The sequence below is a fragment of the Bufo bufo genome, chromosome 1 (genome assembly GCF_905171765.1).
Source record: "Bufo bufo chromosome 1, aBufBuf1.1, whole genome shotgun sequence".
Lineage (NCBI taxonomy): Eukaryota > Metazoa > Chordata > Amphibia > Anura > Bufonidae > Bufo > Bufo bufo.
In genome coordinates, this window is record NC_053389.1 from 163,494,199 (window position 1) to 163,514,332 (window position 20,134).

The 20,134-nt window shown below is 42.2% G+C and overlaps 1 protein-coding gene across 1 annotated transcript; it reads left to right on the forward strand.

The window, feature by feature from the left end:
• Nucleotides 1–16,730: 16,730 nt before the first annotated feature.
• Nucleotides 16,731–17,657, forward strand: LOC120997641 (olfactory receptor 11A1-like). Its single transcript, XM_040427867.1, has one exon. The coding sequence runs from the start codon at nucleotides 16,731–16,733 to the stop codon at nucleotides 17,655–17,657; it is 927 nt and encodes a 308-aa protein (XP_040283801.1).
• Nucleotides 17,658–20,134: the final 2,477 nt, after the last annotated feature.

A 20,134-nucleotide genomic window follows, 5' to 3' on the forward strand; every position in this document is an offset into this window, starting at 1 on the left:
ATCAATTAAAGATTTATGAATCTTTGGTAATATACAGTACAGACCAAAAAATTGGACACACCTTCTCATTCAAAGAGTTTTCTTTATTTTCATGACTATGAAGGCATCAAAACTATGAATTAACACATGTGGAATTATATACATAACAAACAAGTGTGAAACAACTGAAAATTTGTCATATTCTAGGTTCTTCAAAGTAGCCACCTTTTGCTTTGATTACGGCTTTGCCTACTCTTGGCATTCTCTTGATGAGCTTCAAGAGGTAGTCCCCTGAAATGGTCTTCCAACAGTCTTGAAGGAGTTCCCAGAGATGCTTAGCACTTGTTGGCCTTTTTGCCTTCACTCTGCGGTCCAGCTCACCCCAAACCATCTCGATTGGGTTCAGGTCCGGTGACTGTGGAGGCCAGGTCATCTGCCGCAGCACCCCATCACTCTCCTTCATGGTCAAATAGCCCTTACTTTAAAAGTTTTCCCAATTTTTCGGCTGACTGACTGACCTTCATTTCTTAAAGTAATGATGGCCACTCGTTTTTCTTTACTTAGCTGCTTTTTTCTTGCCATAATACAAATTCTAACAGTCTATTCAGTAGGACTATCAGCTGTGTATCCACCTGACTTCTCCTCAACGCATCTTATGGTCCCAACCCCATTTATAAGGCAAGAAATCCCACTTATTAAACCTGACAGGGCACACCTGTGAAGTGGAAGCCATTTCAGGGGACTACCTCTTGAAGCTCATCAAGAGAATGCCAAGAGTGTGCAAAGCAGTAATCAAAGCAAAAGGTGGCTACTTTGAAGAACCTATATGACATATTTTCAGTTGTTTCACACTTGTTTGTTATGTATATAATTCCACATGTGTTAATTCATAGTTTTGATGCCTTCAGTGTGAATCTACAATTTTCATAGTCATGAAAATAAAGAAAACTCTTTGAATGAGAAGGTGTGTCCAAACTTTTGGTCTGTACTGTATATATATAACCGGAGTGACCGGATGTGCAACTGTAAGATAGTCCTTAAGCTCTGAGTCAATAATCCCAGCCACAGTCGCTTCCATCAAGCATCTCTGATCATATCTGCAATCTGAAACTTAGGATCAGCATCAATCAATGTATAGATATTAATGTCCCCCAACTGCCTCAATATTTCAGCAACATATTTATCAGTATCAAGGATGACGACAGCCCCACCCTTGTCAGCAGGTTTCACCGTGAAGCTGCCGTCACCCTTCAACTCCACTAGTGCATTAGCCTCTTCTGTGGTTATATTCGGATGTTTGAACTGACCCTTCAAATATGCAGATTTCATGGCTTCTATGTCGGCTTTTACGGCCATAACATATGCTTCAACTGCTGGTGCCTGAAGCACCGGATTGAAGTTACTACTCAAGGAGAGATTCAGCATCCTCAGGGAGAGTTCACTCAACTGTGGACGCTCAATCCGCTCCCTATCATTAAACCAAAGTTTCAATCTAATGGAGCGAAAAAACATCATCAAATCAAGTTCCAATTCAAACCAATTGATATGTGACTTGGGACAGAATGAAAGGCCTTTACTTAGGACACTCACTTGATGAACTGTAAGCTCCTTTGATGACAGATTAACTACAGTCATTTCTATCTGTTCACTTGTATCTTGCCTGTTGGAAACCGTGTCCTGGTGTTGCGTGGCTTTTTGGAGTCTTCTATGTCTGTATCCTCCCCGTCTGGTATGGCATTTTGCGCTTTCCCTGGGGGTGTATCGACCACTAAAAAAGCTTGATCATTAGTTGTAGTAGCTTGTACATTTTTCTTCCTTTTTCTAATTTCTTTCGTATTGTGATGTGTATTGTTGTTCTACCACAGTGAGATCATTATTAAAAATAGAAGATACTCTATATTCAATAAAATAAAGTCCATTGCGTACCTGTTGGAGAGATTCTCAAATCTTTTGCAAAACATATGGTTTTTGGAAAATAAATTAGGGCGCAAGTTTGATCTCATCCTCCTGGGAATACATTGGACCTTGTAATATTTGTTGATTTGACATTTAATAGCCCAAGTGAATGCCAATATGAATGAAAGTGGCCTTTTGCTCGAGATCTGGACTAATCCAGTCAATGTACTGAGATTCGTGTTGTCATTTGACCTCTTTCAAGATGGCCGATTGATGTGTGGGATTGATCTGCGCAAACTCGATTAGATCCTCCTTTGTCACAATGACGTATCGGTTGTACGCAAGCCGGGGCATGCGCAGTACGTTTCAGTGCACGATAAAGCAGACATTGCCACAGGTGGGGGATCGCGGTACATTGGGTCAGTGGTTTCCTGTTTGTCATGTTATTCTTCATCGACATCACTGTTTAACGCACACGTCACTTTTTAACCATTGCAGCACTTTATTTATGTAAGATTAAGAAGCTCTGGAAGCTATTTAAATGAATGAATTCTACACATGTACACGTATGTCATATGTAACTTCACTGATCATGTTTGCAATATTTGGAATATGTTTATTGACACTATCATGTAAGTTTTGAGATCAAGATATGTTTTTAATCTTTGTATTCAGATGTTAAGGAGTTAATGCACTAATTATGTATTAGTCACGTGATATGACGCAATCAGCTGTGGGGGTATATATATTGTTCACTGTGTCCTGTTACTTTGCTTGAGAAAGGCTCTGATATAGAGCCGAAATATTGCCATTGAATAAAGTATTTTTTTAATTTTATTTTTTGGTGTGCTGCCTTTTTTCTACCATATATATATATATATATATATATATATATATATATATATATATATACACACACACACACATACACACACACACACACACACACACACACAGTATATTTTGTGTGTGTGTGTACATACACTACTCAAAAAAGTTACGGATATTTTGCTTGTGAGTGAAATTTCAGGATGAACCTAAAATGCACTGCACTCTAACCTTTAGAGGTGAACTTAATGTGACCTTCTCTAAACTTTTGAATGCACATTTCCAACTGATTCATGTTTCAGAATTTTTTGCACAACTCGCTGTTCTCTAACAAGGAGCTTAACGGCATCCTCCTCATCATACTGTTCGCATTTTGACATCATGAGACCAAGACCGACACCTAACAATTCATCAACAGTTTCAAGTAGGATGTTCTCAGAAGGAAGTGGCCACTGAGCTAACAGTGTCACAGAGTGTCATCAGCAGGTTGCAACAGAGATACAGACTGAAGAGTCACAGAAAGGCATAGAAGTGGACGTCATTTGGCCACATCCCACACTGATGACCGCTTCATTGTGAACATTGCCCTGCGGAACCAGATGATGAATGCCACACAACTCCAGGCACATTTAAGGGAGGTGAGAGGCACCCAAGTGCCCTGTCAGACCATTCAAAACCATTTACATCACCGTGGTCTGCTTGCTAGACGACCTGCAAGGGTACCTGACCACAGGCATCATTGTCTTACATGGGCCAGGTAGCATCTACACTGGATGAGGGACCAGTGGGCCTCAGTGCTGTTCACTGATCAAAGTCAATTCACGCTGAGCAAAAATGATGGCCACCAACGATGTTGGAGATGTGCATCAGCCACTGTTGTCACCAGACGAGCCTTTGGTGGTGGTGGTGTTACAGTGTGGGCAGGTGTGTCTAGTCAATAAAGAACTGCCCTACACTTTATGACTGGTACAGTGACAAGCCCATACTACTTGAATAACATCATTAATCCAGTCTTTTTATTTTCATGGAGGACAATGCACCATTAGTGGAATCGAGTTATAAAATAAAGAAGAATATTTTCGCAACATATAGAAACATAGAAAAATAGAATGTGTTGGCAGATAAGAACCATTTGGCCCATCTAGTCTGTCCAATATACTAAATACTATGAATAGCCCCTGGCCCTATCTTATATGAAGGATGGCCTTATGCCTATCCCATGCATGCTTAACCACCTGCCATCTGGGCCATTTGCCCCCTTCCTGACCAGGCCAAATTTTGCAAAACTGACATATCTCACTTTATGTGGTAATAACTTTGGAACGCTTTTATTTATCCAAGTCATTCAGAGATTGTTTTCTCGTGACACATTGTACTTCATGATAGTCATAAATTTGAGTCAAAATATTTCACCTTTATTTATGAAAAAATCCCAAATTTACCCCAAAATTTGAAAAATTTGCAATTTTCTAAATTTCAATTTCTCTGCTTTTAAAACAGAAAGTGATACCTTATAAAATATTTATTACTTAACATTCCCCATATGTCTACTTTATGTTGGCATCATTTTGGAAATGTCATTTTATTTTTTTAGGACGTTAGAAGGCTTAGAAGTTTAGAAGCAATTCTTCAAATTTTTAAGAAAATTGCCAAAACCCACTTTTTAAGGACCAGTTCAGGTCTGAAGTCACTTTGTGGGGCCTACATAGTGGATACCCCCATAAATGACCCTATTGTAGAAACTACACCCCTAAAGGTATTCAAAACCGATTTTACAAACTTTGTTAACCCTTTAGGCGTTCCACAAGAATTAAAGGAAAATGGAGATCAAATTTTGAAATTTCACTTTTTTGGCAGATTTTCCATTTTAATCAATTTTTTTCTTTAACACATCGATGGTTAACAGCCAAACAAAACTCAATATTTATTACCCAGATTCTGCGGTTTACAGAAACACCCCACATGTGGTCATAAACTGCTGTATGGGCACACGGCAGGGCGCAGAAGAAAAGGAACTCCACATGGTTTTTAGATGCCATGTCCCATTTGAAGCCCCCTGATGCACCCTTACAGTAGAAACTCCCAAGAAGTGACCCCATTTTGGAAACTAGGGGATAAGGTGCCAGTTTTATTAGTACTATTTTTGGGTACATATGATTTTTTGATCATTCATTATAACACTTTATGGGGCAAGGTGACCAAAATATTGGTTTTAGCACAGTTTCTATTTATTTATTTTTACAGCGTTCACCTGAGGGGTTAGGTCATGTGACAGTTTTATAGAGCAGATTGTTACGGACGTGGCGATACCTAATATGTATACCTTTTCTCATTTAAAGTTTTACACAATAATAGCATTTCTGAAACAAAAAAATTATGTTTTAATGTGTCCATGTTCTGAGAGCTATTGTTTTTTATTTTTTGAGAGATTTTCTTATGTAGGGGCTCATTTTTTGCGGGATGAGGTGACGGTTTTATTGGTACTATTTTGTGGGACATACGCGTTTTTGATCACTTGGTGTTGCACCTTTTGTGATGCAAGGTGACAAAAATTGCTTGTTTTGACACAGTTTTTTTTTTTTTTTTACGGTGTTCACCTGAGGGGTTAGCTCATGTGATATTTTTATAGAGATGGTTTTTACGGATGCGGCAATACCTAATATGTATACTTTTTTTTATTTGTTTCACTTTAACACAATAATAGCATTTTTGAAACCCAAAAAATGATGTTTTAGTGTCTCCATGTTCTAAGAGCTATAGTTTTTTTATTTTTTGAGAGATTTACTTATGTAGTGGCTTATTTTTTGCAGGATGAGGTGACGGTTTTATTGGTACCATTTTATGGGACATACGCATTTTTGATCACTTGGTGTTGCACCTTTTGTGATGCAAGGTGACAAAAATTGCTTGTTTTGACATTTTTTTTAATTTTTTTTTTACGGTGTTCACCCGAGGGGTTAGGTCATGTGATATTTTTATAGAGCTGGTTTTTACGGATGCGGCAATACCAAATATGTCTATTTTATTTTATTTTTTCTATTTTAAAAATTTTTTTTTCATTCCTTACTTGGGGACTTTTTTTTTTTACATGTGAAACTTTTTTTTATTTTTTTATTTTCAACCTTTTATTTTTATTTTTTTTATTTTACACTTTTCGTCCCCCATAAGGTCATACAAGACCTCTGGGGGACATTTACTTCACTTTTTCTTTTTTTTTTCACTGTTGATTTCTCCTGTAACTGGGGCTGACATAGTAGCCCCAGTTACAGAAGAAATGCACCCCTAGAGAGGCTGTACAGCAGCAATCCAGCGCTGTACAGCCTCAGAGCAGGGCTGATCGAGGTCTCTGAGAGACCTCACACAGCCCCTGCACTCTCCGGTCACGGCGGTCACATGACCGCCGGGCCGGAACAGGAAGCGCATAGCGCTTCCTGCTCTGCATACACAGCGCTCGGTGAGCGCTGTGTATGCAGTGATCCAGAAGGCAGGGACACCTGGGCACTGTCCCTGCCTTGTCTTAGGGTTGCCCTGCTGTCACTGACAGCGGGCAACCCGATCAGCAGCTGCACGATTAGCGTGCAGCTGCTATTTCTGAAAGGACGTTTTAAAACGTGCTTTCAGAAATAGAGGTCCACCCATAGGACGTTTATATCCTATGGGCGGACGGAAAGTGGTTAAACTCCTTCACTGTATTTGCAGCTATCACTTCTGCAGGAAGGCTATTCCATGCATCCACTACTCTCTCAGTAAAGTAATACTTCCTGATATTACTTTTAAACCTTTGCCTCTCTAATTTAAAACGATGTCCTCTCTAACACCAAAGACTGTAAAGTGACATGTTGTTCTGTGCAAATTGAACTTTCGTGTTGTTTTGTGCAACTGCCGCAAGTGTGAATAAACACTGAAGCTTGAGTTAAGAACTTGTATTTTGCCTCTGTACTGCGTCCGCTTACCCTATCTACCAGAGTGAAACCCCACAATTGGTGGAGGATGCGTGCAAGCGCAGTGAGGCTGGCACGAGATTACAACCCACGTCCCTCGACAAAATGGAAGCGATCATGAAAGCCCTCGTGGAAGCTAAACTGCAGCAGTGGGAGGCTATTAAGCAGCAGCAAGAAACAAACCAGCTGCTGTTACATCATGTGATAGCTTTACAGGCGGCAGGAGCATCCCAGAGCGTCCACGATGCCCGAAAAGCGGTCCGTGCGGCGATCCCCAAGATGACCCCCTTGGATGACGTCGAAACCTATCTGGCGGTGTTCGAAAAGGTGGCCGTGAGGGAGAAGCTACCCCGAGATGGCATCCGGACCCCAGCAGGTGTTTTTCGACTTACCAGATGATCAAGCGGCCGATTACCTGACAGTAAAGGGTGAGATTCTGGCAGGACTCGGGGTGAACGTGTTGGTCCGAGCCCAGCGGATGCATCAGTGGGAGTTTAACCTGGCTGAACCTGTGAGACCTCAATATTATGATCTATTACACCTGTTGCAAAAATGGCTGCAGCCTGAAGTGCTGAGTTCCACTGCTATGCTGAACCGTCTGTTGGCTGATGTATTCTGGAGGGCTTTGCCATACCCTCTCCAGAACTGGATCGGCCAGGTGTCTCCTGGCAATGCCCTTGAGATGATGGACTTGGTGGAACGCTATGAGGCTACCAGGAATCTACAGGGGGGCAGTCAAACCCCGGAAATCTCCACCCCAGACCCGGCGGTGGCGTTGCTGGACTCAGGGAGTCTGGTGTCCCTGGTAAGAGATACACTGGTACGGCCTGCCGAGTATACTGGCCGGAATGTCGGGGTAATGTGTATTCATAGAGACTTAAAAGACTACCCCACCACTATGATGTCTCTATCCACGGTTGCCAGCAGGTAGACCCATGAGGTGGCCGTCGCCACCAATCTACACTATGAACTAATAATAGGGAGAGACTTCCCGGACTTCGCGCCACTGTGGCCTGCTACGAGAATTACCGATACCCATGAGACAGGGGTAACCCTAGCAGAGTGGCCCTGCTCAGGGGGGAGACCAGAACCCTGGAAACCCGAGACCGAAGGACCAGCGGCAGGGGTGACCGCCACTTCGGTAGAAGAGAGGGAGACAACCCCGCTAAGTGAGACGTGGAGGACATGTCGCGGGTCCTGAATTGGCAAACCTCAAGTCTCCGGGGATAATTTTGGTACCGCCCAACGTCGGGACCCAACCCTATCCCAAGCCTGGGAAAATGAATTAATAGTAGATGGTGAACCACAACAACCTGGGGCAGAGTCAGTGTTTCCCAGTTTTGTGGTTATCAGGATATGTTGTATCGGGTAAACCAACCATGGGTGAGCCTAATAAACAGTTGGTGGTCCCCAAGGCTTATCGCAAACTCGTGTTAGATCTAGCCCATCAACACGTTCTTGGGGGTCACCTGGGGCTGCAGAAAACTCAGGATCGTATTCTACAGCGTTTTTACTGGCCCAGCATATTCAGAGAGGCGGAAGAATTTTGCAAGTTTTGCCCAACTTGCCACATAACTAGCCCCCAGCTACATTTCCGTAGTCCCCTAGTACCTCTCCCGATAATCGAGGTACCGTTTGACCGAATAGCTATGGATCTCATAGGCCCAGTACTGAAGTACGCCAGAGGGCATCAACACATCTTAGTCATCCTAGGCTATGCCACTCGGTACCCGGAGGCGGTGCCACTGCAACATCCCGTTGTCTTCCTCAGCCGTAAGCTCCCCCCAGCTGAGACCAGGTATAGTATAGTGGAGAGAGAGTGCCTGGCCATCAAGTGGGCACTCGAGTCCCTCCGCTATTATTTGTTGGAGAGAAAGTTTCGCCTGGTGACTGACCACTCCCCTCTCAAGTAGATTAGCCAGGCCAAAGACAGAAATGCCGGGTCACCAGATGGTTTCTGTCCTTACAAAACTTTACGTTTTCGGTTGAACACAGGGCAGGCCGGTTACAGGGAAAGGCAGATGCCCTGTCCCGGGTACACTGTCTGGTGTGTGTTCACCCCCTCAGGGTTGAACAAAGGGGGGGTGGTATGTGACACAGGGAGGGGTTTTGTCTGGGAAGGCAGGTATTTTCCTCCCAACATGGGCAGCTGGGCTGGTTTCCAGCCAGGTGAGGTCAAATACCAGACCGGAGTTTAAGTGCAGGTCCGGGTTTTGGCAGCACGTCGCTGTCCTTAAATAGGCAGCTGGGCTCAGCAGATGAGTCTCTGTGTTGGGATCTGAGGTTTTGTGCCGGACTGGAGGGCTGAGACCCATGTGCAAGGGGAACAGGCCCCCTAAAGCCTGCTGTGGGCTACTGGAGGCAGAACTGCCAACAAGGTGACTTTCCATTGTACGTGAATTAACACCAAAGACTGCAAAGTGACATGTTGTTTTGTGCAACTGCCGCAAGTGTGAATAAACACTGAAGTTTGAGTTAAGAACTTGTATTTTGCCTCTGTACTGCATCCGCTTACCCCATCTACTGGAGCGAAACCCAACTAGTGTATATATATATATATATATATATATATATATATATATATATATATATACACACACACACACACACAGTTGCAAGAAAAAGTATGTAAACCCTTTGGAATAATATGGATTTCTGCACAAATTGGTCATAAAATGTGATCTGATCTTCATCTAAGTCACAACAATAGACAATCACAGTCTGCTTAAACTAATAACACACAAAGAATTAAATGTTACCATGTTTTTATTGAACACACCATGAAAACATTCACAGTGCAGGTGGAAAAGGTATGTGAACCCTTGGATTTAATAACTGGTTGAACCTCCTTTGGCAGCAATAACTTCAACCAAACGTTTCCTGTAGTTGCAGATCAGACGTGCACAACAGTCAGGAGTAATTCTTGACCATTCCTCTTTACAGAACTGTTTCAGTTCAGCAATATTCTTGGGATTTCTGGTGTGAATCGCTTTCTTGAGGTCATGTCACAGCATCTCAAATCGGGTTGAGGTCAGGACTCTGACTGGGCCACTACAGAAGGCGTATTTTCTTCTGTTTAAGCCATTATGTTGTTGATTTACTTCTATGCTTTAGGTCGTTGTCCTGTTGCAACACACATCTTCTGTTGAGCTTCAGCTGGTGGCCAGATGGCCTTAAGTTCTCCTGAAAAATGTCTTGATAAACTTGGGAATTCATTTTTTCTTCCATGATAGCAATCAGTCCAGGCCCTGACACAGCAAAGCAGCCCCAAACAATGATGCCCCCTCCACCATACTTCACAGTTGGGATGAAATTTTGATGTTGGTGTGCTGTGCCTCTTTTTCTCCACACATAGTGTTGTGTGTTTCTTCCAAACAACTCAACTTTGGTTTCATCTGTCCACAGAATATTTTGCCAGTACTGCTGTGGAACATCCAGGTGCTCTTGTGCAAACTGTAAACGTGCAGCAATGTTTTTTTTGGACAGCAGTGGCTTCCTCTGTGGTATCCTCCCATGAAATCCTTTCTTGTTTAGTGTTTTTATGTATCGTAGATTCGCTAACAGGGATGTTAGCATATGCCAGAGACTATAGTCTTTAGCTGACACTCTAGGATTCTTCTTCACCTCATTGAGCAGTCTGCGCTGTGCTCTTGCAGTCATCTTTACAGGACGGCCACTCCTAGGGAGAGTAGCAGCAGTGCTGAACTTTTTCCATTTATAGACAATTTGTCTTACCGTGGACTGATCAACAGCAAGGCTTTTGGAGATACTTTTATAACCCTTTCCAGCTTTATGCAAGTCAACAATTCTTAATCGTAGGTCTTCTGAGAGCTATTTTGTGCGAGGCATCATTCACATCAGGCAATGCTTCTTGTGAAAAGCAAACCCAGAACTAGTGTGTTTTTTATACGGCATGGCAGCTGTAACCAACACCTCCAATCTCATCTCATTGATTGGACTCCAGTTGGCTGACACCTCACTCCAATTAGTTCTTGGAGATGTCATTAGTCTAGTGGTTCACATACTTTTTCCACCTGCACTGTGAATGTTTTCATGGTGTGTTCAATAAAAACATGGTAACATTTAATTCTTTGTGTGTTATTAGTATAAGCAGACTGTGATTGTCTATTGTTGTGACTTAGATGAAGATCAGATCACATTTTATGACCAATTTGTGCAGAAATCCATATAATTCCAAAGGGTTCACATACTATTTCTTGCAACTGTATATGTTCATAGCACTACAGACGCTGAGCTATTTTCTCACCTCCGTAGTCCTTAGTAGGACTCAATAAGGAAGGTTCAATAATAGTTCCTGAGACTTTGTGATGATGACTAGAGCTGAGCAAAGTTTTGAAAAATTGGATTTCGCTGCTTCGTCACTGATGACGTTACCGCACACGCCCCCGCATGATCACATAGTGTTGTCATCATGCTCACAACAGGTCCTTTGGCATTTTTTCTTCAGTCACACGGGAGCGGGCGGCCTCTCTGCAATCAAGTGGATGAGGAGAGTATCATTTTTTTTTCCAGCCAAAAGTTTATGAAAAATGTATTCATTGTCACAAAGTCCGAGGATATTCAGCTTCATGACAAATCAAATTTTTCCTCAAATTCAGATCGAAGTCCACTTCGGATACTTCAATTCGCTCAACACTAATGATAACCTTTCATGGACACAGTCCCTCCTCAGTACAACTAGCTCAGAGATTAGTGAGCACCTGTGCTAGTGATAAGTGGTGCTCTCCACAGAATAGGCTGCATGTGTCCAGTCCAGGGCTGGCCTTAGGTGTTCAGGCGCCCTGTGAGAGCTGATCCTGCGCCCCTAAGCTCCTCCTCCACGCTCCAGAACCTGACCTGGCAGCTGCAGCGGCTCAGCTCGCCAGGCTCGCCTCACACAATCTTGAGCCGGCCTGCTGTAAGAGAATGACTGTGAGCTGTGTCGGCCGCCGGGCGCCCCTGTTGCCATGGCGCCCTGTGCGGCCGCACAGCTCGCACACCCCAAAGGCCGGCCCTGGTCCAGTCCATACAGAGTAATTGCAAAAAATTTTAATTACATTTTCAAATCTACACTAAGACATCCCTAAAAGGTGAAGAAAAGACTGGAGCTAATGTTCACCTGGTAGCAGATGTACAATTAGCCATTAGTAGGTTTGAGACCATGAGTCCAGAGTTGATAGTGTCTTATTAAAGTCAACCTATATCTTCATTCTGAAACTGTACTTTACGTTCAAAATATTTTCTCTTGATTAAACAGGACAGAAGTTAGTTCATCCAGAGTCACTTTACTGATAGGACACATGTGCCAGGTCTCCTGGCTGTGGCAACACCATTTTCTGTGTTTGCATCCTCTGGACTTGGGCACAGTTAAAAACTGTAAGCAAGAAGACCTGACCATCTGACTCCGCTGTGTATAAACATGTCAATCATCATAAAAAAGATGTATTGTACACATATAGAAGGGGCTACCAAGAGCTAGGCACAGTTTCTAGACAGTCCATAAAAATAGGTGAGTTTTTTCCTGTGTCCGAGAAAAAAAAGAAAATAGATGCGTCTGAGATTTCTTATCAGTATATTGAGGTATACACATGTATGACTTATAATCTTTATCATTCATTTATGGTTTTCCAAATTGTCCATAAAAAATGTTGGCTGTCGGTAATTTAGAGAAAAAAATGAAAAATTTTGGTTGGCAACCCTGCTCCTTCACCTGAATATGAGGTACATACAGTCATGTCCATAAATATTGGGACATCGCCACAATTCTAACATTTTTGGCTCTATACACCACCACAATGGATTTGAAATGAAACATACAAGATGTGCTTTAACTGCAGACTGTCAGCTTTAGGCCTGATGCACACGACCGTTTTTTTTTGCGGTCCGCAAAACGGATTTCCGTTGTTCCGTGACCGTTTTTTCTTCTGTGGGTCTTCCTTGATTTTTGGAGGATCCACGGACATGAAAAAATGAAATAAAAATCTAAGTCAAGTTTGCCATTGAAATGATAGGAAAAAACGTACACTGATCACAGACGCCTATCTTGTGTGCATCCGTGATTTTTCACGGACCCATTGAATTGAATGGGTCCGTGAACCGTTGTCCATGAAAAAAATAGGACAGGTCATATTTTTTTCACGGACTGGAAAAACGGATCACAGACACGGAAGCCAAACGGTGCATTTTCCGATTTTTCCACAGACCCATTGAAAGTCAATAGGGTCCGTGAAAAAAAAAAACGGAACAACGGCCGCGGATGCACACAACGGTCGTGTGCATGAGGCCTTAATTTGAGGATATTTACATCCAAATCAGGTGAACGGTGTAGGAATTACAACAGTTTGCATATGTGCCTCCCACTTGTTAAGGGACCAAAAGTAATGGGACATAATAATAATCATAAATCAAACTTTCACTTTTTAATACTTGGTTGCAAATCCTTTGCAGTCAATTACAGCCTGAAGTCTGGAACACATACACATCACCAGACGCTGGGTTTCATCCCTGGTGCTGCTCTGCCAGGCCTCTACTGCAACTGTCTTCAGTTCCTGCTGGTTTTTGGGGCATTTTCTCTTCAGTTTTGTCTTCAGCAAGTGAAATGCATGCTCAATCGGATTCAGGTCCGGTGATTGACTTGGCCATTGCATAACATTCCACTTCTTTCCCTTAAACTCTTTGGTTGCTTTTGCAGTATGCTTTGGGTCATTGTCCATCTGCACTGTGAAGCGCCGTCCAATGAGTTCTGAAGTATTTAGCTAATTATGAGCAGATAATATTACCCGAAACACTTCAGAATTCATCCTGCGGCTTTTGTCAGCAGTCACATCATCAATAGATACAAGAGAACCAGTTCCATTGGTAGCCATACATGCCCACGCCATGACACTACCACCACCATGCTTCACTGATGAGGTGGTATGCTTAGGATCATGAGCAGTTCCTTTCCTTCTCCATACTCTTTTCTTCCCATCACTCTGGTACAAGTTGATCTTGGTCTCATCTGTCCATAGGATGTTGTTCCAGAACTGTGAAGGCTTTTTAGATGTCGTTTGGCAAACTCTAATCTGGCCTTCCTGTTTTTGAGGTTCACCAATGGTTTACATCTTGTGGTGAACCCTCTGTATTCACTCTGGTGAAGTCTTCTCTTGATTGTTGACTTTGACCCATATACACCTACTTCCTGGAGTGTTGTTGATCTGGCCAACTGTTGTGAAGGATGTTTTCTGTGGTCTTCCGGGTCTTTTGGTGTTGCTGAGCTCCTTATTAATATTCCAAACAGTTGTTTTGGCTACCCCAAATGTTTTTGCTATCTCTCTGATGGGTTTGTTTTGTTTTTTCAGCCTAATGATGGCTTGCTTCACTGATAGTGACAGCTCTTTGGATCTCATCTTGAGAGTTGACAGCAACAGATTCCAAATGAAAATAGCACACTTGAAATGAACTCTGGACCTTTAATCTGCTCATTGTAATTGGCATAATGAGGGAATAACACACACCTGGCTATGGAACAGCTGAGAAGCCAATTGTCCCATTACTTTTGGTCCCTTAACAAGGCGGAGGCACATATGCAAACTGTTGTAATTCCTACACCGTTCACCTGATTTGGATGTACAGTTGTGTTCAAAATGATTCAACCCCCACTGAAATTGAGTGTTTTGGCCAGTTTGACATTGATTTTGATCATTTCAGTCATCTTGTTTACAATTAAATCAAAGAGGCACTTGTAAGTCAGACAAATATAACATAACATTTATAATGAAATAACCACAAATGTATTTTCTGTGCTCACATCTTTATCAGTTTTATTCAACCCCCAAGTGACATTCAATCTTAGTACTTCAGCATCCTTTGGAGTTCAGCATCCTTTTCCAGTTATAACAGCTTTTAAACGTGAAGCATAGCTTGACACAAGTGTCTTGCAGCGATCTACGAGTATCTTCGCCTATTCTTCATGGGCAAAAGCCTCCAGTTCAGTCACATTCTTAGGCTTGCGCGCTGCAACTGCTTTCTTTAAGTCCCACCAGAGGTTCTCAATCGGATTTAAGTCTGGTGACTGCGATGGCCACTTCAAAATGTTCCAGCCTTTAATCTGCAACCATGCTCTAGTGGACTTGGAGGTATGCTTGGGATCATTGTCCTGTTGAAAAGTCCAACGTCTCCCAAGCCTCAGGTTTGTGACGGACTGCATCACATTTTCATCCAATATCTCCTGGTACTGAAGAGAATTCATGGTACCTTGCACACGCTGAAGCTTCCCTGTACCTGTAGAAGCAAAACAGCCCCAAAGCATGATTGACCCCCCCGCCATGCTTCACAGTAGGCAAGGTGTTCTTTTCTTCATAGGCCTTGTTCTTCCTCCTCCAAACATAGCGTTGATCCATAGGCCCAAACAGTTCTAATTTTGTTTCATCAGTCCACAGAACACTATCCCAAAACTTTTGTGGTTTGTCCACATGACTTTTGGCATACTGCAGTCGACTCTTCTTATTCTTTGGAGACAGCAAGGGGGTGCGCCTGGGAGTTCTGGCATGGAGGCCTTCATCACGCAGTGTGCGCCTTATTGTCTGAGCTGAAACTTCAGTAACCACATCTGACAAATCTTTTTTCAGTTCCTCAGCAGTCACACGAGGACTTTTCTCCACTTTGCGCTTCAGGTAGCGCACAGCAGTCAAAGTCAGCATCTTCTTTCTGCCACGACCAGGTAGCGTTTCAACAGTGCCCTTTGCCTTGAATTTGCAAATAATGCTTCCTATGGTGTCTCTTGGTATGTTTAACATCTTTGCAATCTTCTTATAGCCATTGCCCTTCCTGTGAAGAGAAATCACCTCTTCTCTTGTCTTAGTGGACCATTCTCTTGACTTCACCATGTTTGTAAACACACCAGTAAATGTCTAGAAGGAGCTGAGTATCACAGTCCTTTTAAATCTGCCTAATTGGTGCTTATTATGCTTGATTGCTGCTCCTTGACATCCACAGGTGTTTTCAATACCTGATCGAAAACACTTGAATGAACCTCTGTTCTTAAGAGTAGTAGTCTTTAAGGGGTTGAATAATTGTGTCAATGAAGAAATCACAAAAAAAAAACATTTAATACTGCATTACAAAAACAATTGATGTAATTTTAGTTGCATTTGGTTCTTTAAAAAGTCCTTGTAAGATTTCATTCTGAACACAATTACAAATGTACACTAAATTCCCTAAAACCCTTTACAGCATTGGGGGTTGAATAATTTTGAACACAACTGTAAATACCCTCAAATTAAAGCTGACAGTCTGCAGTTAAAGCACATCTTGTTCGTTTCATTTCAAATCCATTGTGGTGGTGTATAGAGCCAAAAATTTTAGAATTGTGTCGATGTCCCAATATATATATGGACCTGACTGTATGTACTTGGATAGAACATTTTCATTGAGTCATGCCAATTATTGCACAGAAAAATCAATTCCCAGAGTCTATGGAGTAGAATTACCTGACTTCAGTGACATATCTGTTTATTTTTCTCTGAGATTTTTTCCTGCAGCTAAAGCCTATTAGATAATAATTTAAGAGTCATTTATCAGGATTTATACAAAATAGTCTACAGACAATAAAGCCTCATCCGAGCAACTCATCAACAACCATGTGCTGTTGCACTGTATGTGCTAAGAATATAGCCATTCCAAGTCCATTAAAACCAGTCCAGACAAGGGCAGCTATATCATAGAGGCAGCCCATGTAGAGCCCATGGATTGGAGTGGCTGCTTCTCAGGTGGCCTGCTAGCCATATTTGTAAGGATGATGTCAACCTGCACAGCATACAAGGTAAGGGGGAACCAGCCAGAAGGTTGGGAGAAAGGAAATGCCAGCCCTGAACTGAAAATATAAACCACATAATGTTCTACTGTGGTGACCCATCGCATCCAAGGTTCACTCACTCTGTCCTGAATGTTTCCATTTTTAGAGATGGACACCAGGGACTTCATATTCCAAGCTTAATGTCACAGTAACCACTAACAGGCCATATCTTGTGTGTGACTGTCATAGACCTGGTAGAATTATAATCACAGGGGCTCACACTGCTACATTTCTTGTCTGGGGACCTTATGATGAAGGGGAACCGTACAATCTTCATTGAGTTCTTCCTTCTTGGCTTTGGGGATCTCCATGGTCTTAAGATCCCTCTGTTCATGTTGTGTTTGCTGGTTTATGTTCTGTGTTTTATTGGGAACCTCATGATTCTAATTCTGGTGTCATCCAGTTACCTCCTACAATCACCTATGTACTTCTTCATATGCCACCTGTCTCTCTGTGACATGGTCCTCACCACTGACATTGTGCCCAGTCTTCTCCACATCATCTTGAGAAATGGAAGAGTCATGTTGTTCCTAGACTGCATAACCCAGTTCCAGATTTTTGGTACTTCCACCGGTACTGAATGTCTCCTTCTGACAGTCATGTCGTATGATCGATACCTGGCGATCTGTCATCCTCTGTCTTACATATCAATCATGGGTGCAAGGCTAAAGCACCACCTTGTTCTTGGCTCCTGGGGTGTGAGCTTTGCCATTACATTGATCATTGTGTTTCTGATATCTGGTCTAAACTTCTGTGGGGAGAACATCATTGACCATTTCTTCTGTGACTTTGTGCCAATCATCCATCTTTCCTGCTCCGACACTCGACTGTTACAAACTATTGACCTCATCCTGACAGCCCCGGTGACCCTGTTACCCTTTATGGTCATCATTGTCAGCTATGTCTGTATATCAGTTGTTATCGTGAAGATCCCTACAGTGAAAGGGCGGCAGAAGGCATTTTCTACCTGCAGCTCTCATCTCATGGTCGTCGCTTTATTCTATACATCTCTTATTGCTATATATTTGGTGCCGACCTCTGGACGTTCAGTGATCGCCTTAAAGGTTCTTTCATTAATGTACACAGTTGTCACTCCCTTCCTTAACCCCTTAATATACACATTACGAAACCAAGAGATCAAATCAACAGTCATTAAATTGGTTTGTTCAAAAAGGTAAATGTAGAAAAATTACGCTTGTAGAAATAGTAATGATAAAAAGTAAATGTCTGATGTCCAGTCCTATAGAAATGAAAGGGCCTCTGTCAGCAGATTTGTAGCCATGAAACTGGCTGACCTGTTACATTTGTGCAGTTGAAGGCATCTGTGTTGGTTCCATGTTCATATGTGCCCGCATTGCTGAGATTTTTTTTTACATTTTTTAAAAATTTGTCTTAACGTACTGTATGAAAATGAGCCTCTAGGAGCAATGGGGGTGTTGCCATTATACCTAGAGGATCCGCTTTCTCTGCAACTGCTGTGCCCTATGCACTTTAATTGACAGGACCAGGCAGTAAAAACATCATAATGCCTGGTCCTGTCAATTAAAATGGAGAGGATGTTGCAGAGAGAGCTGAGTCTCTAGGGGAAACTGCAACGCCCCCATTGCTCCTAGAGGCACATTTGCATATATTAAAACTTCATTTTTCTCAGCAATGCGGGCACATATAAACATGGGACCAACACAGATGCCTTCAGCTGCCAAGCGCACATGTAATCAGGTCAGCCAGTTTCATGGGTACAAATTTGCTGACAAATGCCTTTAAGCTTAGGCTACTTTCACACTTGCATTTTTGCCTGATCCGGCAGGGATCAGCAAAACGCTTCCGTTACTGATAATACAACCATCTGCATCCGTTATGAACGGATCCAGTTGCATTATCTTTAACATTGCCAAGACGTCATGAACTCCATTGAAAGTCAATGGGGGACTGATCCGTTTTCTGTTGTGTCAGAGAAAACGGATCCATCCCCATTGACTTACATTGTAGGTCATGCTGCATCCATTTTGCTCCGCATCCCATGAAAGAAAACTGCAGCTTGCTGCGGTTTGCCCTCCGTTATGTGAACGCAACCAAATGGAATGGAATGCATTTTGGAGCATTCCATTCTGTTCAGTTATGTTTTTCTCCGGTATTGAGACCCTATGACGGATCTCAATACCGGAAAATATAAACGCTAGTGTGAAAGTAGCCTTCATTTTTTAGTAAACATTCTGCAGCTTTTCTAATCATTTCTGTAAGAGGTTATAACCAGTCCTGACCTAGTACTTCTCACAGCTGAGAATTTGTTACAGTTGTATACAGTTTAGACAATTCACTGTGAGCTAATATAAGGGTATGTTCACATAGTAGATTTTAATTGTGTCAAAATCCCACTGCACATCCCACTGCAGAAGTGGGTTTTCATTTTGAATGGTGCAGTCTAGAGATGAGCGAGCCAGTTCGTAACGAACCAATGTATTAGTGCAGATAAATGTATCAGTCTGTGCCCAGGCTGCTTACATACAGTACATCGCTTGGAATTGTCTAGATTGGATTCATTTATAGCAAACCCTCAGCTGTGAAAATTATTTGTCCCTTTGTAGTCAATTAGAATGCAAGGTACTGTAAATTGGGAAGCTGGAGCTTAAAGGGATTGTCTCACTTCAGCTTGTGGCATTTATCATGTAGAGAAAGTTAATACAAGGCACTTACTAATGTATTGTTATTATCCATATTGCTTCCTTTGCTGGCTGGATTCATTTTCTCATCACATTATACACTGATCGTAGCGTGCATGGGAGCGCACATAGGCTGGCGAATTTCTTTTATAGTGTGCAAGCACGACCACCACTGATGGATTCCAAGGTGGTCGTACCCATGGAAACAAGCAGTGTATGATGTGATGGAAAAATTAATCCAGCCAGCAAAGGAAGCAATATGGATAATAACACATTAATAAGGGCCTTGTATTAACTTTCTCTACGTGATAAATGCTATTTGCTAAAGTGACAAAACCCCTTTAATTCACGTAATACTGGATGAGCCCTTTAATATATTAATATTATTTGTTGTGTTAATATCACAGTACAGTCAGCGAGTATTATATTCACCATAAATGTTCATTATATAGTTTTATCAACTCCGAGGATTTGTCTGGAAGAAAACTTATTTACAGCAATTGTAAAAAAAAAAAAAAAAAAAACAACCTCTGTTGAATGGAAGCAGTTGGGTGCTGATTTCAGCAGGTTATATTTGTATGTGGATTCTCCAAAAACATATTTCACCAGCCTCCTATGAAATTGTGTGTCGTGTTCCTGATTTGGCTCATAGCTGGAAGCAAAAGCCTAAGGAGCCAATGTTATATTCCCCTAAATTGGAACCGTTACAATGTAGGTAACATGAGTAGTCACCTGTGCTGCTCACATATCTTACGGGGGTTCTCTAACATGACACGGGGGTCCTATAAGTGCTCAAAAGACTAGGGCCCCAAAGTAGCAGCTACCTCTGAGCCCCCTATACCTGCATCACTGACAACTAGACTCTGAGCCCCACCATGGGCAAGGGGCCTGTCACCAGAGGGGCCGAATGTACTAAATCCTAAGATTCAAATTGAAACCTTTACCATTTACATATTACTGGAATCTGGATGTAATATTAATATTACCGTATTTGT

What these genes read in the sequence shown, in the direction of transcription:
- LOC120997641 (XM_040427867.1), top strand. Translation starts at nt 16,731, where the DNA reads ATGAAGGGGAACCGTACAATCTTCATTGAGTTCTTCCTTCTTGGCTTT.